Source organism: Heliconius melpomene, chromosome 12, assembly GCF_056956725.1.
Source record: "Heliconius melpomene rosina isolate 202511_hmr_F chromosome 12, ASM5695672v1, whole genome shotgun sequence".
In the NCBI taxonomy this organism is placed as follows: Eukaryota; Metazoa; Arthropoda; class Insecta; order Lepidoptera; family Nymphalidae; genus Heliconius; species Heliconius melpomene.
This window is the reverse complement of record NC_140400.1, coordinates 4,967,455-4,990,831: the sequence shown is the minus strand read 5'-3', so window position 1 is coordinate 4,990,831 and position 23,377 is coordinate 4,967,455. Positions and strand designations below refer to the sequence as shown.

The 23,377-nt window shown below is 32.7% G+C and overlaps 1 protein-coding gene and 1 long non-coding RNA gene across 5 annotated transcripts; both read left to right on the top strand.

The window, feature by feature from the left end:
* Positions 1–1,673: 1,673 nt before the first annotated feature.
* Positions 1,674–22,251, top strand: LOC146533553 (uncharacterized). Of its 3 annotated transcripts, XM_085194834.1 has the most exons (13): positions 1,674–1,843; positions 13,843–13,899; positions 14,321–14,461; positions 14,786–14,914; positions 15,248–15,358; positions 15,915–16,028; positions 16,339–16,385; positions 18,733–18,897; positions 19,138–19,272; positions 19,818–19,856; positions 20,351–20,501; positions 20,658–20,813; positions 21,119–22,251. In XM_085194834.1, exons 1-13 carry the CDS (start codon positions 1,783–1,785, stop codon positions 21,253–21,255), a joined length of 1,443 nt encoding a protein of 480 aa, XP_085050960.1. In that variant the 5' UTR covers positions 1,674–1,782; the 3' UTR covers positions 21,256–22,251. The 3 variants fall into 3 exon arrangements, with proteins under 3 accessions (XP_085050960.1, XP_085050961.1, XP_085050962.1); XM_085194835.1 differs by lacking the exon at positions 19,138–19,272 and having other exon boundaries at positions 1,677–1,843; XM_085194836.1 differs by lacking the exons at positions 18,733–18,897; positions 19,138–19,272 and having other exon boundaries at positions 1,683–1,843.
* On the top strand, positions 16,393–18,501 carry LOC146533554 (uncharacterized). Of its 2 annotated transcripts, XR_014878576.1 has the most exons (4): positions 16,393–17,099; positions 17,289–17,489; positions 17,886–18,029; positions 18,404–18,501. It is a non-coding gene; the product is annotated as an uncharacterized LOC146533554 (long non-coding RNA). The 2 variants fall into 2 exon arrangements; XR_014878575.1 differs by lacking the exon at positions 16,393–17,099 and having other exon boundaries at positions 17,175–17,489.
* Positions 22,252–23,377: the final 1,126 nt, after the last annotated feature.

The window sequence follows — 23,377 nt, the reverse complement described above, 5'->3', positions numbered from 1 at the left end:
CTACTGAACCGATTTTGTTGAAACTTGGATTGTTTCCTAAGTTGGAAAATTCCTCATGTAAACAGAGAGAATAATGTAGATATATCATTTAGATTTTGAAAAACATCGGGAAGACATACTAAGCATAACAATACATACCCTTAAGAATAGTATATTACTTAAACATAATCCAATCCAATTAAAAGTATTACATATGTATATGTCCCATTGACATCCTCCATTCTTTTGAAGTCGGTTAATAATATAACTACAGGCAGATAATGGTAGTAGACACATAGATATATCCTGAACGCGTTAGTTACGTTTTTAGAATATAAAACGATGTTTAAAAGTTCACTAATCCAATTTTAGATGTCTGCATCACTGATGTGTCTCAAATCACGACCGTGGCGGCGTCGTCAAAGGTTCCGCACTTTTGCTGTTCTTTTTAATGTGCGGGACGATTACGATGCGATTTTGTTCCTTTTTGGGAAATGTTTAGTATATATTATTTGATATGTATATATTATACTGAATATATGTATAATATGTAAATTATGTCATATTTATCATAAAAAAAAACTGTTTCACGCTGTATCCCACACACAGCAGGGTACCCAGAACATATCATACCTACCATATTTATTACGTTGTATATTTATTTATTATTATATAAAAAAACAGCTGAAAGCGTTTTCCCTATGGTAGGTTAGCCAGGGAACCTAATGTTAAGACACTCCATTCCCCACTTTCCACCACCCTTTTTCTTCTTTATAGACCAAGGAAATGAAAATAATTAAATTTCCCGAATGGGATCGAACCTGCAGCCGTTGCGCGTCGCATTTACAGTCATCAGACGGTGGTATCCACTAGCTTAAAATCTGTCTTAATAATTATATAGTAGGTAGTATAGGTAGGTAGGTAGGTTAATAATTATATATATTTGTCATTTGTACTCAATAATCAATATTAAAATTATAATAATCGAGATCAAGCAAAATCTTAATCGCGCCGCTTTATAAGCACAAATCTTTAACTTTACTGCGCTTTTTACGACAGTTCTTGTTCTCTTCGGAATGTAAGAGTTTATATTTAGAATTCGCATTTTCCCGCTTTTATTCTTGTTTTCAAACTGACCAGCCAGTTTGTTGCTAGCTGCAGTTTTATATTTTTTTTATTTCATCAGCCTTTGAAGCCTTCGACTGTAGGAAAAAGTTTTTTAAACAAATAAATAAAAAAAATCAAATTTAAATATAATTGGCGAAAGCTTTTAACGGAGGAATATTTATAAGAAGTCACAGTCTGAATATAAATATATTGCATCATTATAACATATTATAATAATTAAAACGACCCGGAATTAATTAATTTTGTTCTATAATTAGATACGTTATCTGTTTTTTTTTCTGCTCTAGTATCATGTTCTCAACTTCTCATGAACTAGTAAATATTGGAGTGGCATCAAATTAATAGTTCTATGAGGTCATTAATAACCACGCCCGCTGTCAGACCTCGATTAGATTCTTTATGAAATGGACTATTCAAATAAAAAAAATGTCTTTAAAAAATTTATTATTTATTTGTTAATTTAAAAAAAAAAAATAATACACCGTGTAATTACGTTTAATGCGGGATGATTAAAAACTCATTGGATGTTGGTATTCCATGGTTAGGATTATTAAGAAATAGGAAGGATCAGTATTCACTTATTCAGTAGAGTTCAGGCCGCGGCAGGAGGTGGTCGTGCGACCCGTACAGACTTATTTTATTTTTGTGTCGTGATTAATTTAAGGATTTTGTGAAATGAAGTGGATAGTGATAGCCAGCTTTATGGTGTACCTGGCGGCGTTTAGTGAAGGCAGCGGTAAGTTTAAACAATATACTTACAAATAATAAAATGCATCGGAAAATTGCATTTTTCACCTTTGCGGATAATTTATTAGTGATTTTATTTACCCATTGTTTAGTAATTAGAAAATATTTCATATTTTTTAAATAATTTTCTGTAAAGGACATAAGTTTGTTGAAATTGAAATTCTTAATAAATATTAACTTTTCGTTAAATATTTCCAAATAATACATTGTTCGATTATTTTACACTGTGACTGCTTAAAAATAAAATACTTATAAATCAATTTAGTAATCTTTAGTTCAACTCTAATTTAGAAATGTATATTCAAAACAAAAACGAAAAAAAATTTAAACATATAGCAAATATGTAAGGGAGTAGTTTTATATTGATTTATCTCTCATCAATATGCTAATTATAAAGAAATAATCAATAACAAAATAATAAAATAAAGATAACTGCAGTTGGCTGCAAAATAAAAGCACACATCGTATCACCTGGCTCGATAAAATGCTTTAAACACAAATATTTTTATAATCTGTACAATAATTTGAATATTTTCTTAATCTGTATAATAATAACATAGCTCTAATTCAGAACTTTCGAAGTATTTGAAAACAGCGTTCCCATAAAGACCAAATATCCTACCTTTTTTCAAATTGTTTCAATTTTTGCACATTTAAGGGATTTAATACGTATTACATTAACGATCGAAGCCACAACCTTCATATTTACAGCTAAATGCTGTCCTACTGCGCCACAATGGCCTCAGAAATAGATAAAATTTCAACATTATTTAGCATTTTTTATGAAATTATTATAATTATTATTTAATGAAATCCTATACAAATAGATTTGTATATTCTACTAACTAATGTATGAGGCCGTTGTGCTACAGCGGCAAAGCGTCCAGAGATAAACGCGAGGGGTTCCTCTCATATCCTTAGTTACAAAAGTGAAGACTATGGTCTTGACTCATGCAAGTAGTGATACGAGACAGTGTTGAGTAAGAAACTAAACACATAATATCTCAAAAATTGGGGGGAACATGGAGAATGCCGTATTTTAAACTAGTTTTGCTCTACCTACCCTATGCGAGAAAAAACTTAAAATTGCTTTTTGTTATATGTATTAGAAGTTATCAAGACAGTTATTTGAGATTTTTTAAAAGAAGCTTTTAATATCAAGTGCTTAAAAATACAAAACTCCAATGATGTTTTCGAACTCAACGCCATGCGCCATTTATAGGTATAAAGGGCTAATATTATAAAGCTGAAGAAGAGAAATTTGTTTGGACGCACTAATTTCAAGAACTACTGCTTCGAATTGAAAAACATCTTTTGTTTGGCATAGTTCAACTGGCTATATTACTGTCGTCGGCCGATTGACTCCCATTCGGGGGAATAAAATATTTAATATTTTCTTTTGCTCACTTCGGTAACGTGCGCGTTGTTGGGTTCCGCCACACAACACGCAATGCGTCGAGAATTCGGTGGAAAGTCTTAATGGGAACGTAGTCTTTTAACACTAGGTTTCTTCTGTGGTTTCTTCTTCTCGACACCTAAACGAACAAAATGAAAATATTAAATATTTCATTTCCTTTAATCGACCGACAATCTGTAGCGTTTACTGTTATTTTCCCTCGCTCTGGTCACATAATGACAGATCATTATGTTCCGCCAATGTCTCAAGAATTCGGACAATGGGACACGGAAATGTCTGTATAAGGAACGGAGTGACCTAACAAGGGGCACTCTGATCCCCTGTTAAGGGCGGGATTCAGCGTGAAGCGAAAAAAATGGCATAAACATGTACTTCTATCTACTTAAAGAAAACACTCATCTTAACAACTAACTGTTAATATATTCAAATTCAAATTCAAATTCAAATTCAAATTCAAATTCAAATTCAAATTCAAATTCAAATTCAAATTCAAATTCAAATTCAAATTCAAATTCAAATTCAAATTCAAATTCAAATTCAAATTCAAATTCAAATTCAAATTCAAATTCAAATTCAAATTCAAATTCAAATTCAAATTCAAATTCAAATTCAAATTCAAATTCAAATTCAAATTCAAATTCAAATTCAAATTCAAATTCAAATTCAAATTCAAATTCAAAATATTCTTTATTCAAATAGGCAATTATTATAAGCACTTTTGAATCATCGAATGAACATATGAACAAAAAGCTACCACCGGTTCGGAAGGCAGTTCTGCTGAGAAGAGCCGGCAAGAAACTCAACAGTTGCTCTTTTCAAAATCAATGGTACAATCTATTACATTAGTTGGCAGCTATCCTGCATTACATTCAATAGACATTAATTCCATACATATTTGTCCTCTAAGTATTCTTGAATAGAGTAATAGGCTTTACTTGTCAGAATTTTTTTTACTGATATTTTAAATTTTGGAAGTGGCAAATCTAGAATACACTGTGGAATTTTATTATATACACGTATGCTCAGACCCATAAAAGATTTATTAATTTTTTGGAGGCGAAAACTTGGAGTAACAATCTTATCTTTATTTCTCGTTTCTATCGTATGATTGTCACTATGTTTACTATATATAGCAAACAGTTTCATTTAAAGTTTCATTTAAAACGCTTTAACCACGTAAGGTTTCTCATTTACATTTATATAAGCGTGCGTGCTAATAACTACAGGTAATTAGGATGTGACAATGAAATAATGTAACTATGGGAGAGACAATTAAATGGTATCCTCGTTGCACCAGTTTTAATATAATTGCATTTTTAATACGGATGTAATTTCTATTATTATTATTATTATTTCTATTTTTAGGGCCACTGTAGGACAGTGTATATTTTTATTTATGTTTGTTGATGCCGTCATTTCGAGCTCCGTCATTTAACACAAGCCTCAAGACTTCAGTGGAAAGTGGGGAACAGAAATGAGCAACGGATTGTTTTAACTCTAGGTTGCTTTGTGCGAGATAAAACGTGCATAGCGTGGATCACATTAACCCTTGCAAATTTAAGCGAATTTTGTACTAGTTTACCTTACTTGATTTATATATACTATTTTTATTGTAAAATAAGCATAAATAAGCATTTTATAAGATTGAAATAATAATTACATATTGAAGTTTATACTATTGTACAGACTAAAGTATTTCTTAATCGAATACGTCAGTATCTAAGGTCGGGGTCGTCTTCATTCATACAGTGTTATCTGTCGTGATGTCACACGGGGTACGCCACATGTCTGAAATCTGTTAAAATTAGTTAACGTTATTTAATTTTAATGTGAATATTAAAACGCAATATCTTGAAAATAAGCGGGGGAAAGGAGTGTCTTAACTCTTTGCCGCTAGGTTCTGCTACGAGTATGTGCGTGAATACAGCGTGAAGCTGAAAAAAGGGAAATTGTCCCCTTTTTTGATTATTGTAACACCAAAAAATAAACAAAAATATTTTAAACATCATACAAATTCGGAATACCAAAAGAATTAAAAATATTACTCATTATTATCGCGGCTTCAGTAATTAAAGAGATTAATTTTCAAATAACACGTTTAAATACTTTTAATATATTTAAAGTTATTCCACACTTCGAAATAAATAAAAATAAAATGATAAAAAAGCTTAACACGTTTGTTTCTTTGAAATCGACAATATTTCATACCATACTTCAACCTCAATTTTGAACCTTTGGCAGTAGATTTTGTAACATTATTTCACATACTTAGGTACTCTCAACAATTTTCAAAATTGTATATTTGAAGAAATTTGGCGATTTCGGAGGTTGCAGACATCTAAAAATTTTTTTTAATTTATTTTAACTTCACTGCGTGATTGAGTGGCGGATTTCAACGCCGCGCTTTGATTTATAAGTAGAGCCAGGAAATTTAAATACTAAATATTTCATTTCCTCGAGTGGAAATCGAACCCATAACCTGTAGCATTTTCTGTGTGCGCATTCTTTTTTAAGCCAGAGAGAACGAAACACCAAATGCTATGGTCTCTGTATACATCTTTCGCCTCATTCAATGTCGTCAACCTCATCGTAGATGCCATCTGTGAGGTATTCGTGCTTTTCCCGTGACTTTCCTCCAATATCAATCAGGTCTCCTCTCATGCCTCTCTTACCACTCAGTCTAGCTTAATAAATTTTATATATTTTTAGGTAAAAAATCCTCATTTAGTGAAGGAAGATAATATTTATTTAAAAAGTTTTTAATATATTATTGAAATGTTATTCAATAACGTGTATTTCCAATATATTTACAATCTTAAGTGTAAGAATAACACTTATAAAATAATATAAAGTACTGATAGTATATATGCAGGTACTTTATATTATTTTGTATTTAAGTATTGAGGCTGTCATGGCGCAGTAGGTCCGTGTCTGTATTATATGTATAGATATAGTGGACCCGAACGCGGCTACGACCGCTTGAACTATACGAATATTTATTAAATATGTTTATGAAATTATTTTCAGTTTTCAATAGAGGAATGCGTTAAGCAAGCGCGGTTGTTATTAACATGGCGGATTAACATGGATAAATTGCATATCAAATTAATAAGTTTTTTAATATATTGGTATATATCGAAAATATTACAAATATGAGAAAAAAAGTATCCTATGTTCATCCCGAGACCCTCAAGTATCTCTGTATGTGTATTTTATCACAATTAAATTAGCGGTTTGGCCCCGATTGCATAAAAGACAGACAGACAGACAGACAGACAGAGTTACTTTCGAATTTATAATATAGGTATGGATGGATAAACACGATTATGTACCTGTGACCTACTTTGCTCATATGAAGTAAATGTTGTCCTAAAGCCATCACATGTTCTATAAGTTATATTGAATGCCCCCTTGTTCGCAGCTTTATGTATACCCTATACGAGTAGATGTGTCGGTGGCACACTTTAGTTTCTTCGAACTGTGGTTTTCCTTGTTCGATAAGTACTTCATAACTCTATAAATTTTTCACTTTTGGATATTTGGATTTATATTTGGATGAATGGAATGCAAAAACAGTATTTATTTACTGTAGATACTCGGGAACTACTCCTGAAGGATTCCTCCTTGGGATAAAAAACCCACGAACAAAGTTATCTCGGGCATTTGGCATGTGTCGCGGTGTCATATACAACTCTTAGTTACTCGTATACTTATATGCATTTAACCACGCGGGCAAAGTCGCAGTTAAAGGCTACTGTATTTAGATTTTTTCTTTGCACATGAATTTCAAATAATTCAATTTATATAATCTTATTCAGAAATTAAAATATTTCACTTAATAACATATATAGAAAGATATAGAAAGCTTGAATACATTAAGGGATCAATTTAGTCCAAACAAGATAATATAAATGAATGTACGGGTATTAACATAAGTATTGAGTTTCAATTATTCATATTGTTTAAGCCCTAAATCCATACTATGCAATATGCGGGATAGATAAGAGAATTTTGTGATATATGTATATATTTTATGTTAAATAGCACTCACTAGTAACACTATGTTAATTGTCTTAATTTTTAGGGTGCCGAAAAGGTAAAAAGAAAAGAATAAAATAAATATTTAAGAATTGCAATAAACGTAATTAATTTGCCGTTCTTACAGATAATGGTACGAAACCTTTCGTGCGTGAGTACGCACGAAAGGTTTCGTACCTAAACGCACTTGACCGGTTTTTAAAACGTATTTTCTTTTTCGTGGATCTTTTAAGAAATGTGTGAAAATTAGTGCTACCCTATATTCCATTTGGAACCTACATACAATATATTAGTGTTAAACGCCGTCTTTTTGAGTGTTCGTCGTCAGTAACAAAAGAGTTTTGTATACCTATGATGTACATGTATTAACTTATTTATTTATATGTGCATAAAAATAATGAATGAATTATTTTTTTAATTATGAGCGAGTAACAGTAAACTTATTTTATAACCTATACCGAGTGTTAAGACACTCTGCTCCCTACTTTCTGCGTAATTTTCTAGACCCCTTTTCTAGATAGAACTACCATATGGGGATAGAATCCACAACCACTGTGTTTACAATAAGATGCTGCTCCACTGTGCCATGACGGCCTACATATAGATCATATGCATATAAAATATATAAATACACGTACATACAACAATAAATAATTTATTAGTTCTCGAATATATTAAGATAAGGAAAAAAACAAGATAAAAGCAAAAGCAAACCGGTGTGAATCGATGTCGCCTGTACCGTTACTTGTACCGGCGAATTGGTTCGTAACTTCACCTCAGGTTAAAAGGATATTATGCGAGATGACACCAAAAAAAGTATGTATATGATATTTTTTTAGCTTCGCGCTGTGACTCTCATATAGCAGAGTAGGCAGAGGGAACCTGGGAATCTAGTGTTAAGATACTTCCGTTCCCTACTTCCTGCCAAATTCTGGTGGCATTCCATATTGAGTGGCGGATCTCAACGGCGTGCCATCTAGGGCGATGAAATTAATATTTAATTTCTTGGTGTGGGAATCGAACCTAACACAACCTGGTGCGTTTTCAGCTGCACGCTACTGTCTCTGCGTCATGTCTGGTCTCAAAATTAGCCACTTTTTGATTTTATAAAGCTATAATTTATTTATAGTGTCAACTAAAATTGCTTATTTATTCGAAAAATCATTTATATTTTTATATATATGAAATTTTTTGGTCAATGGCTTTCTCGATGGTTTTAAAAACATAATAAGACCGAATAGGGTGCGCCTCCGCAAATCTTATTTAGCGGATTCAGAATATTTTCTTGATATACGAAAAAAAATTAATATTCAGGAACAATTTTTGAAAGGAACTTACTGTTAAGACACTCAGCTCTCCACCTTCTCTTCTCTTTTTTCTCTTTGTTTCGTTTGGTAACGAATTCATTTTTTTTTGAATGAACATGAATGAAATGAAAATGAATGAATGAAAAATGAATGAAAATGAAACAAATGAATACGTTAATTTTATTAGGCTAGGTCAACTTTAATACCAGTTTGCAGGTAATGAAAATAATTAATTGCACCGAATAGAAATCGAACCCATAACCGTTTACAATAACATGCTATTTTAAATAAAGAATATATTGATTTTCACAATTACGACAAGTTGGTATAATATAATATCAAGCTCACAGTATTAATTTTATTAAAATATGACTAAAATAGTTATAATACAAAAATGTTCGTCATTGTTTATACTTATATAATGTCGTCGTATAAACAAAGCGATACAGCTTTTACGGTAATGTAACGAAGTCCGTTTTGAATCATTTATTTGTCATACTTAAGGTAAACAGGAGAGTTTTTATTTAACAACCAACTGGTGGTTTTGTAGTTGTTTGATTTTTTTTTTTTTTACAAAAAGAACAACAATATTTATGCAAACATAAATATTTACATTGAACAAGTATTTTTGTTATTTTATATTTTTTCTTATTTCTTCAATTTTTTTTTAAAGTTGTTTTTCTCTCCTTTTTATTTCTATAGCTAATAAAAATACCTACTTGGCTTTTCAATCTCCTATATTATACTACAAGTTTCATATAATCTACTTCAAACTCAGTGATACATTTACATAAAGGTAACCAAAAAAATTATTTAAAATATGACTATTTTATTGACTAAATAAAACTCTATTTAAGTTATAACTTAACGGAATATATTAGTCGGACCTCTGCTATGGGGAATAAATGCTGCATTCCACATAGCAGGATCCTGCGTTTTTTACCTGAATTCGAGACTGCGTGCTGAGTGACAGGAGGTGGAGCGGATAAATGAAAATAATTTATTTCACCGAGTAGGCATCGAACCGTTGTTATAATAGATCGCAAGACGTTTACAATCACTGCGCCACAGTGGTTTCTAATGTAATATATTGATTATTTAATTATTTTAACTAATAATATTAAAATTCCGATTTGTTCCATGATATAGTGGGATCCACTACCTCCTCTATTATCTAGTCCGTGCTGAATACGAGATCAGTGTTGAGGGCAATAGCCGGCCGTGTCCTCTCGGCTATCACGTTACCTGATTCTATTTACTTACCGATACAAATATCTAACTATTAAACTAAATAAATAAATCCCACACACAGCAGGGTAGGCAGAGGAAACCTAGTGTTAAGACACTCCGTTCCCCACTTTCTGCTGAATTCTGGAGGCATTGCGTATTGAGTGGCAGAACTCAACGCCGCGCTTTGCCTCGACACCAGAGCAAAGAAATGGAAATATAAACGTAAATAAATATTTCACTTCCCCGAGTGGGGATCGAACCCACAACCGTCGCGTTACAGTCACACCCTTGTGCCGCCGCTCTTTAAAAAAAATTAAGTATCTTTATAAAAATACTAACAAGTAAAGCTTATTACACTGTTCAAGAATATTTAGAGGATAAACATGTATGGAATTAATGTCTATTAAATATAATGCAGGATGACTGCCAGCTAATGTAATAAATAAATTATACTTTTGACTTTGAAAAGAGCAACTGTTGAGTTTCTTGCCTCTCTTCTCAGTAGAACTGTCTTCCGAACCGGTGGTAGTTTTTTTGTTTATAATGTTCATTCGATGATTCAAAAGTGCTTATATCTAGTGTATTTGAATAAAGAATATTTTGAATTTGAATTTTGTTTTTTTAGCTTTACTCTACAATAACAACTCATTGTCTCAAAAAAAAGAAAGTAAGGAACGGAGTGACTTAACACTAAGTTCTCTCTGCCTATTTTGCTACATGTGGGGTAAAGCATGAAACTACAAAAAGATAAGTTGTGGTGATATGTACCTAAATATAAGTTTGTCCTTGACTTGAGATACGGTCCATATCTAAAAACAACAAACAATATATCAAAATGAAAAACCACAAACAATTTTCCGTTCTAGGAAAGTTTCATAATCTGTAATCTGTATTAAACAAAACAGCGCCTGCGTGTGTATGGCTCAAACTGTTAAGCTGTAAACAAAGTTATAACTAGACAGCTTAAATGTTAATGATATCATACATTTATATACTCGTATATTAATATTAGCAATTCCTATAACAGTTATTGAATAATAAGGTCACTTCGATATGAATAATTATATGTATATCGATTACATACACGCATCGGCTGGACATGTCAGTGTGTCAATGCCGTAGAAAATATACGTCTATTAACCTTTTGTCAGAGAGATCGAGTATACTCTTTTTTTTTGGGAGTGATTGTACCTACTGTGCATGCTGTGTACTGTTGGAGCATTTCTAGTATTAAGTTAGATAAGTTTTAGTTAAATAATAGTGGCCATTCAATGAATTGCTATTTCATTTCTGTTAGGCGTTTTATATTGACATGTGTCACATTCATATGTTATTCTCTTCAATATCGAATGCAACGTGAGACTGCACGCTGATCTATCACTAACTTCGCCTTTTATTACAATTCCCTCAAATCTACTCCTCCATGGTCGGTACTGGTCGGTACAATTTCTTCGATAATGGTCCTTCGAGCCGGATATCTAATTATTATGGGTATAATCAAGAATAGAAGTGAATTGTGGGACTCAATAATTCTATCTTTATTACCAGACCGAGGAAATGAAATAATATTCCATAGTGGGAATTGAACATTCATTTCTTCGATCTCACACACTGTCCTAGTCCTAGTGGCTTGAATTGACTGATTTGATATATTTAAAAAAAAACAAATCAACTTCACGTTGTATTCCGCATATATGGTAGAGAGAACTTAGAGTTAAGACACTCTGTTGTGCGTGTTGAGTGGCGGACCCAGACCCTGTGTCCCTGGGCCACTACGGCCTCATTTAATATATTTAGTTTTAAATAACTTTTAACTATCTACTTGTGACTCGTAAATAGATCGGCGACGGAAGTCTCGCCACCAATTTGTTAAAATATTGCCGACAATTGGCAGCCCGTGTCTAAGAATTGCTTTATTAATGTAGTTATATAGCTTTCGTAATGGAATTCGTAGACGATTTTTTTTCTGTGTTTGACTTTTGATTGGTACAAGTTATGATGACGCCATTGAGTCGCGGATGGTAACTATGTGTCTGTTCAGCATCACGCTCTATTCACACATAGCAGGGTAGGTAGAGGGAACCTAGGGACCTAGTGTTCAGACACTGTGTTCCCATCAAGACTCTTCAGTTCTCCACTTTCCCAAAATCTTGGAGGCATTGCGTTTTCACACACAATGTCTCAAATTCACGCGGAAAGTGCCAAACGAAAGCTCCGCTCACCCTGTTGTATGCGAGGAACTGAAAAACAGAAACTAAATACTTTTTCTATCACCACGTGCAAACCCGAAGCAAGTTTCTAGAAAATATAATTATAACTTTACTTTATAAAATGATAAAAAAAATAATTAGTTTAAATAATAAAATTGAAAAAAACAAACAAAATACCTACATAAAAAAAACTTACAAAGCCTGAGCCCGACGGAAAAAAAAATAATCTAAATATGCCTAATAAGTTGCTTAATTAAAGTCTAAAAAAAAAATAAAAGTTTTCCTTTAAAATTCATTATCGTACTTCGTAGTTAATTTGTTAATGAGCTTATATCTAAAGTTATCGAGGGTCAGACTCACGCTGGATCCGACGGAACAATTATTTACTATGAAATGCACACACGCTCTAGATAACGATGCCGATTATAATTCTTTGAACTCGATTATATTATACGTATTTGTAATTAGGTGACCATGTTTGTGAAATATATGTAAATATGGCAAATTATAATTAATTCGATCAGCAAGGCCAGTCGAGGGGCAGCGGCACAAGGGTGTGACTGTAACGCGACTGGTTGTTGGTTCGGTTCTCATTTGAGGAAATGAAATATTTAAATTTATCGAATAAAAGCGCGGCGTTGAGTTACGTCATTCAACATGCAAAACCTCCAGAATTTGGCGGAAAATGGATTTCTTGCAGGTCAGGTCAAGAATGTTGACTGTAAATGCGACACTCGTGAGAATAAATTAATTGATCGCAGTACTCGTATCTTAAAACTATGACCACCTGCCCAAATTTTAAAAAAAGCTTTTATAAATATTTTAAACAAAAGACAACATCTCAACGTATAGAGCAACAACTCTACGACTTTAAATTAGTCTGCTAGTGTTGTTTAGTGCGAAATTTTCGACATTCCCGCCGACAAAGCTATCTTAGTCGTCGTGTAATTATTGAGTCAATTGTTGTGGCTATTAATAGAACTGCAATAATTGCGAGGCTAAAGGGCAATTTGAGGATCGGCTCGTCCACTATACGAGTAAGTCACGTGACTTTTGGCAGATAGAGACTGGTTCGAGGAAAATTCATTAGTTAACATTTAACTGAAATTTCAATTTTTCATGGTGTATCCCGCGCATAGCAGGGTAGGCAAAGGGAACCTAGTGTTAAGACAGTCCGTTCCCCACTTTGGCATGCGTGTTGAGTGGCGGGATTCAACGCCGGACTTTTAGTTTGGTGTCAGAGCAAAGATATAAAAATAGTAAATAAATAATAATTCATTTCCCCGAGTAGGGATCGAACCTACAACTGTCGCGTTACAGTCACACTGTTATGCCACTACGCCACAACGACGGCCTCTAAATAAATATCAATATATTGGTTAAATAATTGGTATAGTGCGAGACGGAGTGTTTCGTGTCATTATAAGTAAATTAAAAAACATTTATTTTAATCTGTTTTTAGTATAAATATGTTGTTATAGTGGCAATATTAATACATCACCTGTGACAATTTCAACTTTTAAAGATTTAATAAGAGGGTTCCTTATCCTTTTGATATGGAACCCTAAAAAAGAGCTTTTCTTCTTATATATTATGTATGGGGGCTTTACTTCCTGTAATAGTAAAAAATCACTTGAGAGGACAACAGTATTTTTTTTTATAGCGCTTATTGTTTTTCCGTCCATGATATTCTTGATTTCACATTACTACAGAATATTTTTCTTTGACATTTTTTTACATAATAAAGTTAAAGAAAAAAATTACAACATTATTTTTTATCTTTCAGCGTTAAGGTGCTCTCGAGGAACGAACAATGATTGCCATGCAGACAACACAGAAAAAGGTACATTTGAAAGGCTTATTAAGATTGTTTTTTTTGTTTTAATTTGTAACAAATATATCAAAACTTAGTCATTTGGATATACTTAACTTTGCTTTATTATTCGGATTTTCAACAATTGATAGAAAAACTACTTTTGAAAAAATAGAGGAACGATAATATACGAAATACAAAATATATTTATAGAGAGGCCGTTTTGGTACAGCGGCACCGTAGTTAGTCACTACGGTCTTGCTACGATTCCCACTTGGGGTATTTAACTATTTTCATTTTCACGCTTTGACGGCGAGACGTTTTCATATATTCGCATGACTGGATATAAATTAATCCGTTTCGATTGTATTTCAGCACGTTAACCATGAATTAGTTAAAATTAATAACAACTGATTAATAATTAATTATTATCAATTTCCATATTTAACAGAAGCTGAAAGTAATGTTGATAGTAAAAAGCCAGAATGCCTCGCCGGCAGCGAGTGGGAGAGCTTATGCCATAGATGTCGGTGTTCTGAGGACGGCCAGCCAGAGTGTGTGAGATTAGACAGTTGTAAAGATGAGTCGAACGGTAAGAATTGTTAATAAAGTAGCAATAACTATTTACTAAGTGTTGTGCTAATATTTAAACTTTTAACATAGTGCTATGATACTCCGATGCTTATTCCGACCAATTTACTGTGACCAGATGTGATGGAACAAAGTGGTTTAATTAAACATCGCAGTTCTTTTCTATTAGTATGGAAAACTGAAAATAATTAAAGATTATCATTTCTTCGAGGGATGATCGAACCCACAATTAACCCGTCTATAGTTGCGCTGGTCTTGCACCACATGTTTTTATCGGAGACGTTATCTAGAGAAAAATTGTATTATTCAAATTTAAATATTTTAGGCTCACCAATGGTTTGTAGGCCGCTCACAGAGTTCCGTAGAGACTGCAATATATGCATATGCCTCGAGAGCGGTCTGGGGAGCAGCTGTACCTCAATGGAATGTGCACCTAAAAGTGTTCTTTCAAATGGTTAGTTTTATATTCTACTCGGGTTAGTAGAGAGTATTTAGAATAGATTTTGTATGTCAACTGTACTTTTAATAAAACCGTAAAAAAAGTGAAGACCAGAGCGGGGAAAAAAGAAAATAATTCGTTCTCTCGAATGAGAATAATTTCCAAAGAGAAAATAAAAATGTGAAAATATTAAATATTTTATTTCCTCTAGTGGATCAAACCCACAACCTGTTGCGTTAACAGTCGCACGTTTCTTCCTCTACGCTACTGGCCTTTGTATGTATAACTTTTATAATATTATTTAAGTTATTATATTGTATACTCATTATAAATTTCAATTTGTTTCAGGCAAGGAATGTAAAGCAGGTACAGAATGGCAGAGCCAATGCAATCACTGTAGTTGCTCGAGCGACGGGATGCCTATGTGCACGGACATGGCATGTCCAGGACAAGAGAATGGTACTTATTACATATATTTGATTTCGAGAAATTCAAATTCGGGAAAAATTTGAAATCCCGTTTTTTTTGATTTTCTCAAGGAATCTATTCCAAATTTCAGCGAAAAGGAACGACGTAAAAAGAAATAGAACGAACGAGGCAATAAGCTCTTCACTAATATTGTTAAGCTGAAAGCTTGTTAAGTTGAATGCCTTAGAGAGTTATTAGATTACTCTCAAGAACTATTGATTCGAATTGAGAAACTGTTTTGTATTGGATAGTGCATTTATCGAAGGCTTTATTTCAGTCTACGTTTCGAAGTATGGAAGGATATGTACAGAAGTTCAGGATTTTGTGGAAGTTGGAGAATAGTAGTGTCTTATTGGAACGGAGATCTACTAGTAGGGTACTAGGTCCCCAGGTTCCCTCTGATTACCTTGCTATGTGCGGGATACAAACTTAGGCAAATCAAACTTATAACACACCTCTGCCGTCTAAAAGAAACCAACCCTTTACACAATTTTAATTAAAACAAGCAATTAAAACTTTATTTTATAAATTGAAAATTTTGTTATAGAGCCTGAACTGTTCTGCGATCCAGGCACGTCGTGGAAACTTGACTGTAATACTTGCTATTGCCCACCTACTGGACGTGCGGCTTGTACGAGGATAGGCTGTGGATTATTTCCTGGTAAGTAATTTTTCCAACTTCATGCATCATCGTCATTATTTTAAGAAGAAAAGATAGATAAATCTAGTGCCATACTGTTTTGGCGACAAGTAAACTTCCGAATTTACGACTTTGCATATTCTGTGGCGAAACTCAACGCCGTATTTTGTCTTGAGAATGGAGAAATAAAAATAAATAAATGAATTCTTCGTCACAAAAAACCACGATAAACTACTAAAACTTGTGTTTTTTAGCTTCACGCTGTATCCTGCATATAGCAGGATAAGGTTTAGTTTTCTCAAAATTTTGAATATTTGTTTTATTTTCTTAGTGACTGATTTCAATCCTGACAATGGCGACGACGATACACCAAAACCGGTAAGTGTTTAATGGCAATAAAACTTCTACTAGCTCATAATATAAATACTTTCATATAGAATTACAAAACAATGATAATGAATAACAAATGACATAATCAGGAAGATCTGTTAATTAAGAGCTTTTAGCTCTATTAACACAAATTACTTAAATTTTCGCACTTATGAGTTCAGGTACATGAGAGATCACTGATCATCAATTATATTGCACATTTATACTACTGTAGGAACATCATCGTAGTTTCTTAGTAGGTCACAGGTTTCTTAACACGGTCGAGCTGTAACTACGTTATAAAATCTAAGAATCTGAATTTGGAGTATTTGTAATAATTGTATCCTCATGAAACTTGGGAGTTATAAGTAGCTTATGTTACAATACAATATTATGGTAACAATGAGCTGGTGTGATGATGGAGCTCCATAGCTGGCCGGCCGGCCGGCGAAGCCTCCGCTAAAAGCTAGGAATTAATAATATTGTAAGAACAGTTTATGTTTATTAATGTTGAATACTTCAAATACACATTATTAAACTTATCCTAATTTGTAAAACTAGCATTTTTTAATACAATAACCATATTTCAATTTATCGTTTAAGACCGACATTTAAAAAGAATGTTCTTTTTTTTCAATTTGGTTTCGGGATGATCACACCACATTTTTATGTGATTTAACCTCAAGCACATTGGTTATGGAATGCACAAAAGTTCTTTAAAAGGTAAGTACATATTTAAAAATTAAATTTAATTGCGTCTTTACACTAGGTTCCCTCTTTTTGAAGGAGAGAAGAAGGAGTTTGAAGCTACTAAACTTTCTTACTGATGATATATAAGATAGGATAGATAATAAGCTTTTAACATATATTTTTTTGTAACAAATAAGAAAATAATTAAAATTTGTTTTTTAGGAAAACATATATTCACATAATAGAATCAAACGATCGCGTGTTTGTAAACCAAATACAATATACAAAGTTGAATGCAATTCATGCAAATGCGCTTCAGATAGCCAAAGCTACAGTTGCACTTTAAACGAATGTTCGGACGATGCTGATTTTAGTGCTGATATAAATGAGGATGTTGAAGTTTTCATTGAAAACGATACTAAGGTGAGAAATTATTAGATTTTAATCTATAGTAATATTATTTGCGAGTGGCCACTCGAGGCGCAGGGCCACAAAGTGTGCTCGATCCCCATTTAAGGAAATGAAATATTTATTTAAATGTCGTATATGTAGTTCTGCCACTCAACACGCAATGCCTCCAGAATTCGGCAGAAAATATGGGACGGAGTGTCTTAACACTAGGTTGTTTCATTGAACGTGGTTATCTCTGAAATTATTAGTCTGAATTGTTTTTTTTGTGTTGTATAATCCATTTATCAAGCACGGCTATAGACTATAGATCACGTTAAGCTTTGCCATTGTAAGCTCCAGTACCAGTTAGAGTTACCTCTTAAACAACAGTTAGTTACAAGTAACAAGTCAGTCAATGTTTCTTTATAGGATGTGGAACAAGTGTGCAAACCTCGTCGGACCTTCCGTATCCGATGTAACACTTGTCTCTGTACCGTCGACGGCACGGACTTCTCCTGCACTAACAACCCTTGCCCTTTGCCTGACGATGTTGAAATATTTAAAGAAATCAAAGTAATCACCATTGAATATATTCTACGGAATCTTAATTGGTTTTAACTTCTTGTATATTTTCACGCTGCTTTCCGAATTTGGCTGAGTAGGCTTAGGGAACTTAGCGTGTTCCTTACATTCTACCCAGTTTTCATGAGTAGCGTAAATCAACTCGGCCCTTGGCCTTGCACAAGGATTAGAAGAAAGTGAAAATAATTCATTCCCTAACTGGGAATCGAAATCACAACCGTCACGTTTACCAGACCTGGTGCAGCTCTGCCACGACAGCCTCGAGTTTTTGTAACGATATTGTGAATTTGTTATAGTTAACACATTGACTTGAACATTCTTTGATCTTGACTATATATTATATAATAATGAATTCTTTGTTACAGGACCTAAAACGTATAATACCATAAGGGACTCGAGCGTGGAGCTTGACATCTTTAATTCAAAATCTGTTTTTATTTTTATATTAAAATATACACCCCAATAACTGTTTTATTTTATTTTTAATGATTGTTTAAATTTACATGAAAATTATTATATAATCATACATACATACAATTTGGTTAGTTTTACCGCGCTTTATCTTATTTAAGGGGCGAGAAAAATGTTTCATTCCTCCCAATGAGAATCGAACCCACGTACTTCTTATCTACCCTCATAACTATGGATTTAATTCGTCCTTGGTGTTTTTTTGTCACGTCTCACTTTCTTATAGGTGTTAAGGACATCTTTAGGCGATAAATCGGTAGTATGCCCTGCTAATAGAATGTTCATCAAAGATTGTAACACTTGTTGGTGTAACGAGGACGGCACCAGTTATTTCTGTACGAGACGAGTTTGTGTTGGAGAATTACCTGAAGAGAACGAAGATAAACCAGAGGTACAATTGATCTACATGGATTATTGGTTGATGGGCTTGTTAAATTTTCAAGTTTTTTTCATTTGAAAAAACGTTCCAGTTCTTAATATGTTTCGCATCTTTAAAAAGCTTTTTTTTAGTAACTTTAATTGAACAATTTCTTTCGTTTTTGTTTTTATTGAACAAACAACCAATCTAATATATCAATTGGTTTTCCTTACTGAATTTTTCACCAAATATTATATTAAATTACAAATACAGAATCTTCAAGAAATAAAACGTAAATGTCGACCAGATGAGGTTTTCGAAGTGGACTGTAACATGTGTCGATGCTCTGTAGACGGGATGTCATTCTCTTGTACTCGTAGGGCTTGTGTACCTGAAGACGACGGGAAGGTGTGTTCTTATCTATGTCATTCGTGGTGGATCTGGTGGTGGTTCTGGTCTACTGGTTCAATTTTATTTATTTCTTGGACAGGTCTCGTAATTCGTCTCCTTCCTAGATTACGTTTATTATCTTTTTGGAGTTCTTCTTTTTTTTGGTTTTTCCTAGTTTATTTTAGCTCTATCTCTGGCCACAAACAACGAGGCCACAATCGCTACGATCTTTATCTACCTCTTTCGCCTCGTTATCAGCCAGTACTTTCATATCCTCGCAGTATCATCGATACTGTGTGTTTACTGTTGGTGAAGGTCATCCAAGGCATTCCCTTACTTTCTTACCACACACTCTTGTTCATTCTTGCTTTATAAATCTTTTTTAATTTGACAATTTCTTCTATTTTACTAATTTGGTGATGGTAATTTAATCTATTTTTTTTTATTATATATGTGAATAATAAATGAATATTCTTAAGGAAGCGGCCTAAAAATTCTATCCTAAAATTTATATTTATAGTAGGTACGTATAAACACTATATGTATTATTTTACTTTTCCCAGGTTGCATCTCTGCTCCGAAAAGCACGAGCAACATCGCAGGTACTGAAATAATTATATATTTTTTTAAATACTATCTCAAAAAATGGAATGAAATGTAAAATATTTTTAAACCTATACTTATAGTATAAAGCTGGAGAGTTTATTTCATTAAACGCACTCATCTCAGAAATTACTGATCCGAATTTTAAAAAATATTTTTGTGTTCATCGATTGAGGAAGACTATTCGCTGTGTTAAATCACGTTAATTGTTTCAATGTCACCCACTGACCACTCTATCTGCGGCCAGAGTTACTTCGGGAACTTCGAATATATTTTGTCATATATTTACTAACACTCGTTCACATTTAAGCTATACATGCTGGTAAAAGATGATATTTTCATAATAATATTTAATTAATTATTGTAAATAAACTATTTATTTCCACAATTAATTTAAAAATAACGTTTTATAATAAAGATTCATATTTTTTCTATGATATAATTATATAAAAAATTAACACAACGTAGATATAACGCATGTGATGTCCAGTAGGGGACGCTGAAGGCCTGCCAGCCGGGACAGGAGTTCAGGATGGACTGCAACAAGTGTCTGTGCAACAACGAGGGTCAGGATTACTCTTGTACGCGCATCAACTGCGCCGAGTTGAACAGTAATGGTAACAACGGTGCCAGAGCTAAGCGAGGTAATAAAAATATTTAGTAAATAGCATGATATCGTAAACATTAATAGAGTATATCACTCGACATGTGTCTTGGGCAGGTTATCTGTGTCACGAAATTTAATATTTATTTCCCTTTTACTTTCTTTATTTCTTTTAAATAAACTTATCCAATTATAGAAGTGGCAACCCAAGTGAAGGCAGACTGCGTGCCTGGCAGCGTGTTCAAGCAGGGCTGCAACACTTGTCAATGCACGGAAGACGGGAACCACGCGACGTGCACAATAAAACGATGCAAAGAGGACAACCCTGATGAGAATGAGGTTAACTTACCAGGTAAAAACTTAACTATAAGAGTAGATAGATTTTTTCATATTGAATAGTGACAATGCCTGTAGCTATAGAATAGTAGTAGTCGAGCTAGTTCTAAATTCAAACTTACATTTTTTATTAGCATTTCTGTAGATTAATTATTCCAAATACTGGAATTAAAGGTCGAAGGAGTCATACATAGGGTATGACTTCGTTGATAGTACAAGAAATAAGCAAATATATATGTGTGTCTATTACATTTACATATATAATTGCAATGATTATTGGCATATGGCAATATGATTGTTGTTTTTTTTTTTCATTTCCAGAGTCCGATCCAAGTTTCCGCTGTAACCCCGGAGAACAATTCAAGAGAGGTTGCAACGACTGCGCTTGTTCAGCCGACGGTAAAAGCGTGTTCTGCGCATTACGTCTATGCGACCAGGATATTACACTTACCATTTAAAAAAATACAAAAATAAAACTAATTATAAGACGCTTAAAAATCCCCCTTAAAATTCGAAAATATGTTAGATTACTGTATCAGGCAGCAGTTCTTCTTTATAACAATGCGTTTTAAAGTATTTTTCGTTCACTTAATTTGTTAATTTAGATTTTATTCATATGTGTTTATTATGTTTGTAGGTTAAGCCTAATAATTTTGGAATTTGGAAAAATTAACTATCAACCAACTAGCTTTGTAATAATAACATTATACTTTATATTAAATATAGATATGTTTTATTAAACTGTAATTGGATTTGAAGTCTCTTTGTCTCTTTCTTATTATATTCAAATATCCATTATGGGTTTCAAAGTAGCCTTTTCAGAAATGGTATTATTTTTTACCAGTAATTAATTAAGTTAGCTTGAGATAAAAACTATTCTTGATAATAAAAAAAACAAACAAAGTTAAAAAAAATCCTAATAAAAAACTCAAAATTGTATTTGAAATAACGTCATAAATTCAGTATTTTATATTTTCTATAATAATAAATTTGTAAACATATAAAAATAAGTTCGTTTTGTCCGTCACATTATATTATACTAATATCCTAAGAAATAATCTGGAATATTCCTTTAACCGATACTTAATTTAAACTATGTTTGTGTTATTTTTTTTTCTTAAGTTACTGTACCATCACTATCTGATAAGTTCATGTTAACTTACCAAACAGTTAAAAAGATGGCGTCCTTTTCTTTTTTAAACAAATAGAAAGTGACAGCATGATAGATATCTGTCTGTTAACGGGGACTTATCATATAGATGTTATATTAGTTTTTCATGGTATGGTTTAGTATTTTGATCGTACACGGTCATAGTAATTAATAAATAAGTAGCGAATTATTTTCGTCTTAAAATAGTTTTTGTACTTTAACGTATCCATGTATTAAATATAAATAATACATTATCAATGTGTGAATTTCATTATGAAATGAATAAAGAATTAAGATTTTAAAAGGTGTTTTATTTATTTCTATTTTTCACATGTTTCGTCTTAAAAATATGTATTGATTTTCATCTATACATTATACTATTGCCATTTTTTTTATATTTTCATTTCTTTCTGAGAAAGTAAGGCAACGTCTTATATAATTTTAACAAAACTCGAGTCAGCAGAAGTTGAAGTGTATTAAAATAGTGAGTGTCTTAAAATTATATTCTCAGTGACTGCTTCACACAAATCATTTCGTATTCCAATTATTTGCTATACCAATTATCTCCTAAATTAATTATCATTCTCAATACTATTCATGATTATCAAATACTATCTACATATTTTATTACCAACTAGTTTTGTTAAGTGAGGCCAGTTCTGTAAACGGTAGGTTCGATCCGCAATCGAGTTAATAAAAAAAAAATTAAATGTATATTTTCATTTCTTTGCTGTGGTGTCCAGGCAAAACGCGGCGGTGACTTCCGCCATACAATGCCTCCAAAATTCGGCGGAAAGTAGAGAACGAAGTGTATTAACACTAGGTCCCTCTGCTTACCTGGCTGTGTGCGGGATACAGCGTGAAGCTGATTTAATTTAATTATTATTTAATCTATTTTGTTTTGATTGCTGGAGTCGGAAAAGTTAATTAACTTTAAATATCTGAAATCCACTAATGCTTACATTAGAACAACTTTTATTACGTTTTTTTGAATGTAAAATCATCTACCGTATTTAATGGATTTAGAAATTAATTTCTTGCAATTAAATTCTTTTCACATTTTTTATTGTAACTATCAAATAGTGAGGCGTAAAATGCTTTCGCCATTTGTGTTGCTGATATTTTTTTCTTTAAGTGTAGACTTGTTGTTAAGTAAGTATGCAATTTAATTGATTTATAAAAAAAATATAAATCACGATTACAATTCCTTTTTATCGTAATGTAACTAGGAAATTTAATTAATGATGTGGTCATTATATTATCTGAATGATGTGCCCTGGTTCTGACACTAACTTTTATTGTAAGAGATTGAAGTGATAATTTCTTATGAGGGTAAACCGTTTCGTTACGTAACGCGTAACGGCGCCAGTCAATCATGCTACCCTTTCTCTCACGCAGTACGGCAGTACGTCTTCTCTCACTCAAACTCA

Bases quoted from the DNA above. Each gene is read 5' to 3' on its own strand.
- LOC146533553 (XM_085194834.1), top strand. From the start codon at position 1,783: ATGAAGTGGATAGTGATAGCCAGCTTTATGGTGTACCTGGCGGCGTTT. The intron at 16,029-16,338 runs GTAAGTAATTTT...TTATTTTCTTAG, and splicing joins AGGCTGTGGATTATTTCCTG to TGACTGATTTCAATCCTGAC. The intron at 19,273-19,817 runs GTGTGTTCTTAT...TACTTTTCCCAG, and splicing joins TACCTGAAGACGACGGGAAG to GTTGCATCTCTGCTCCGAAA.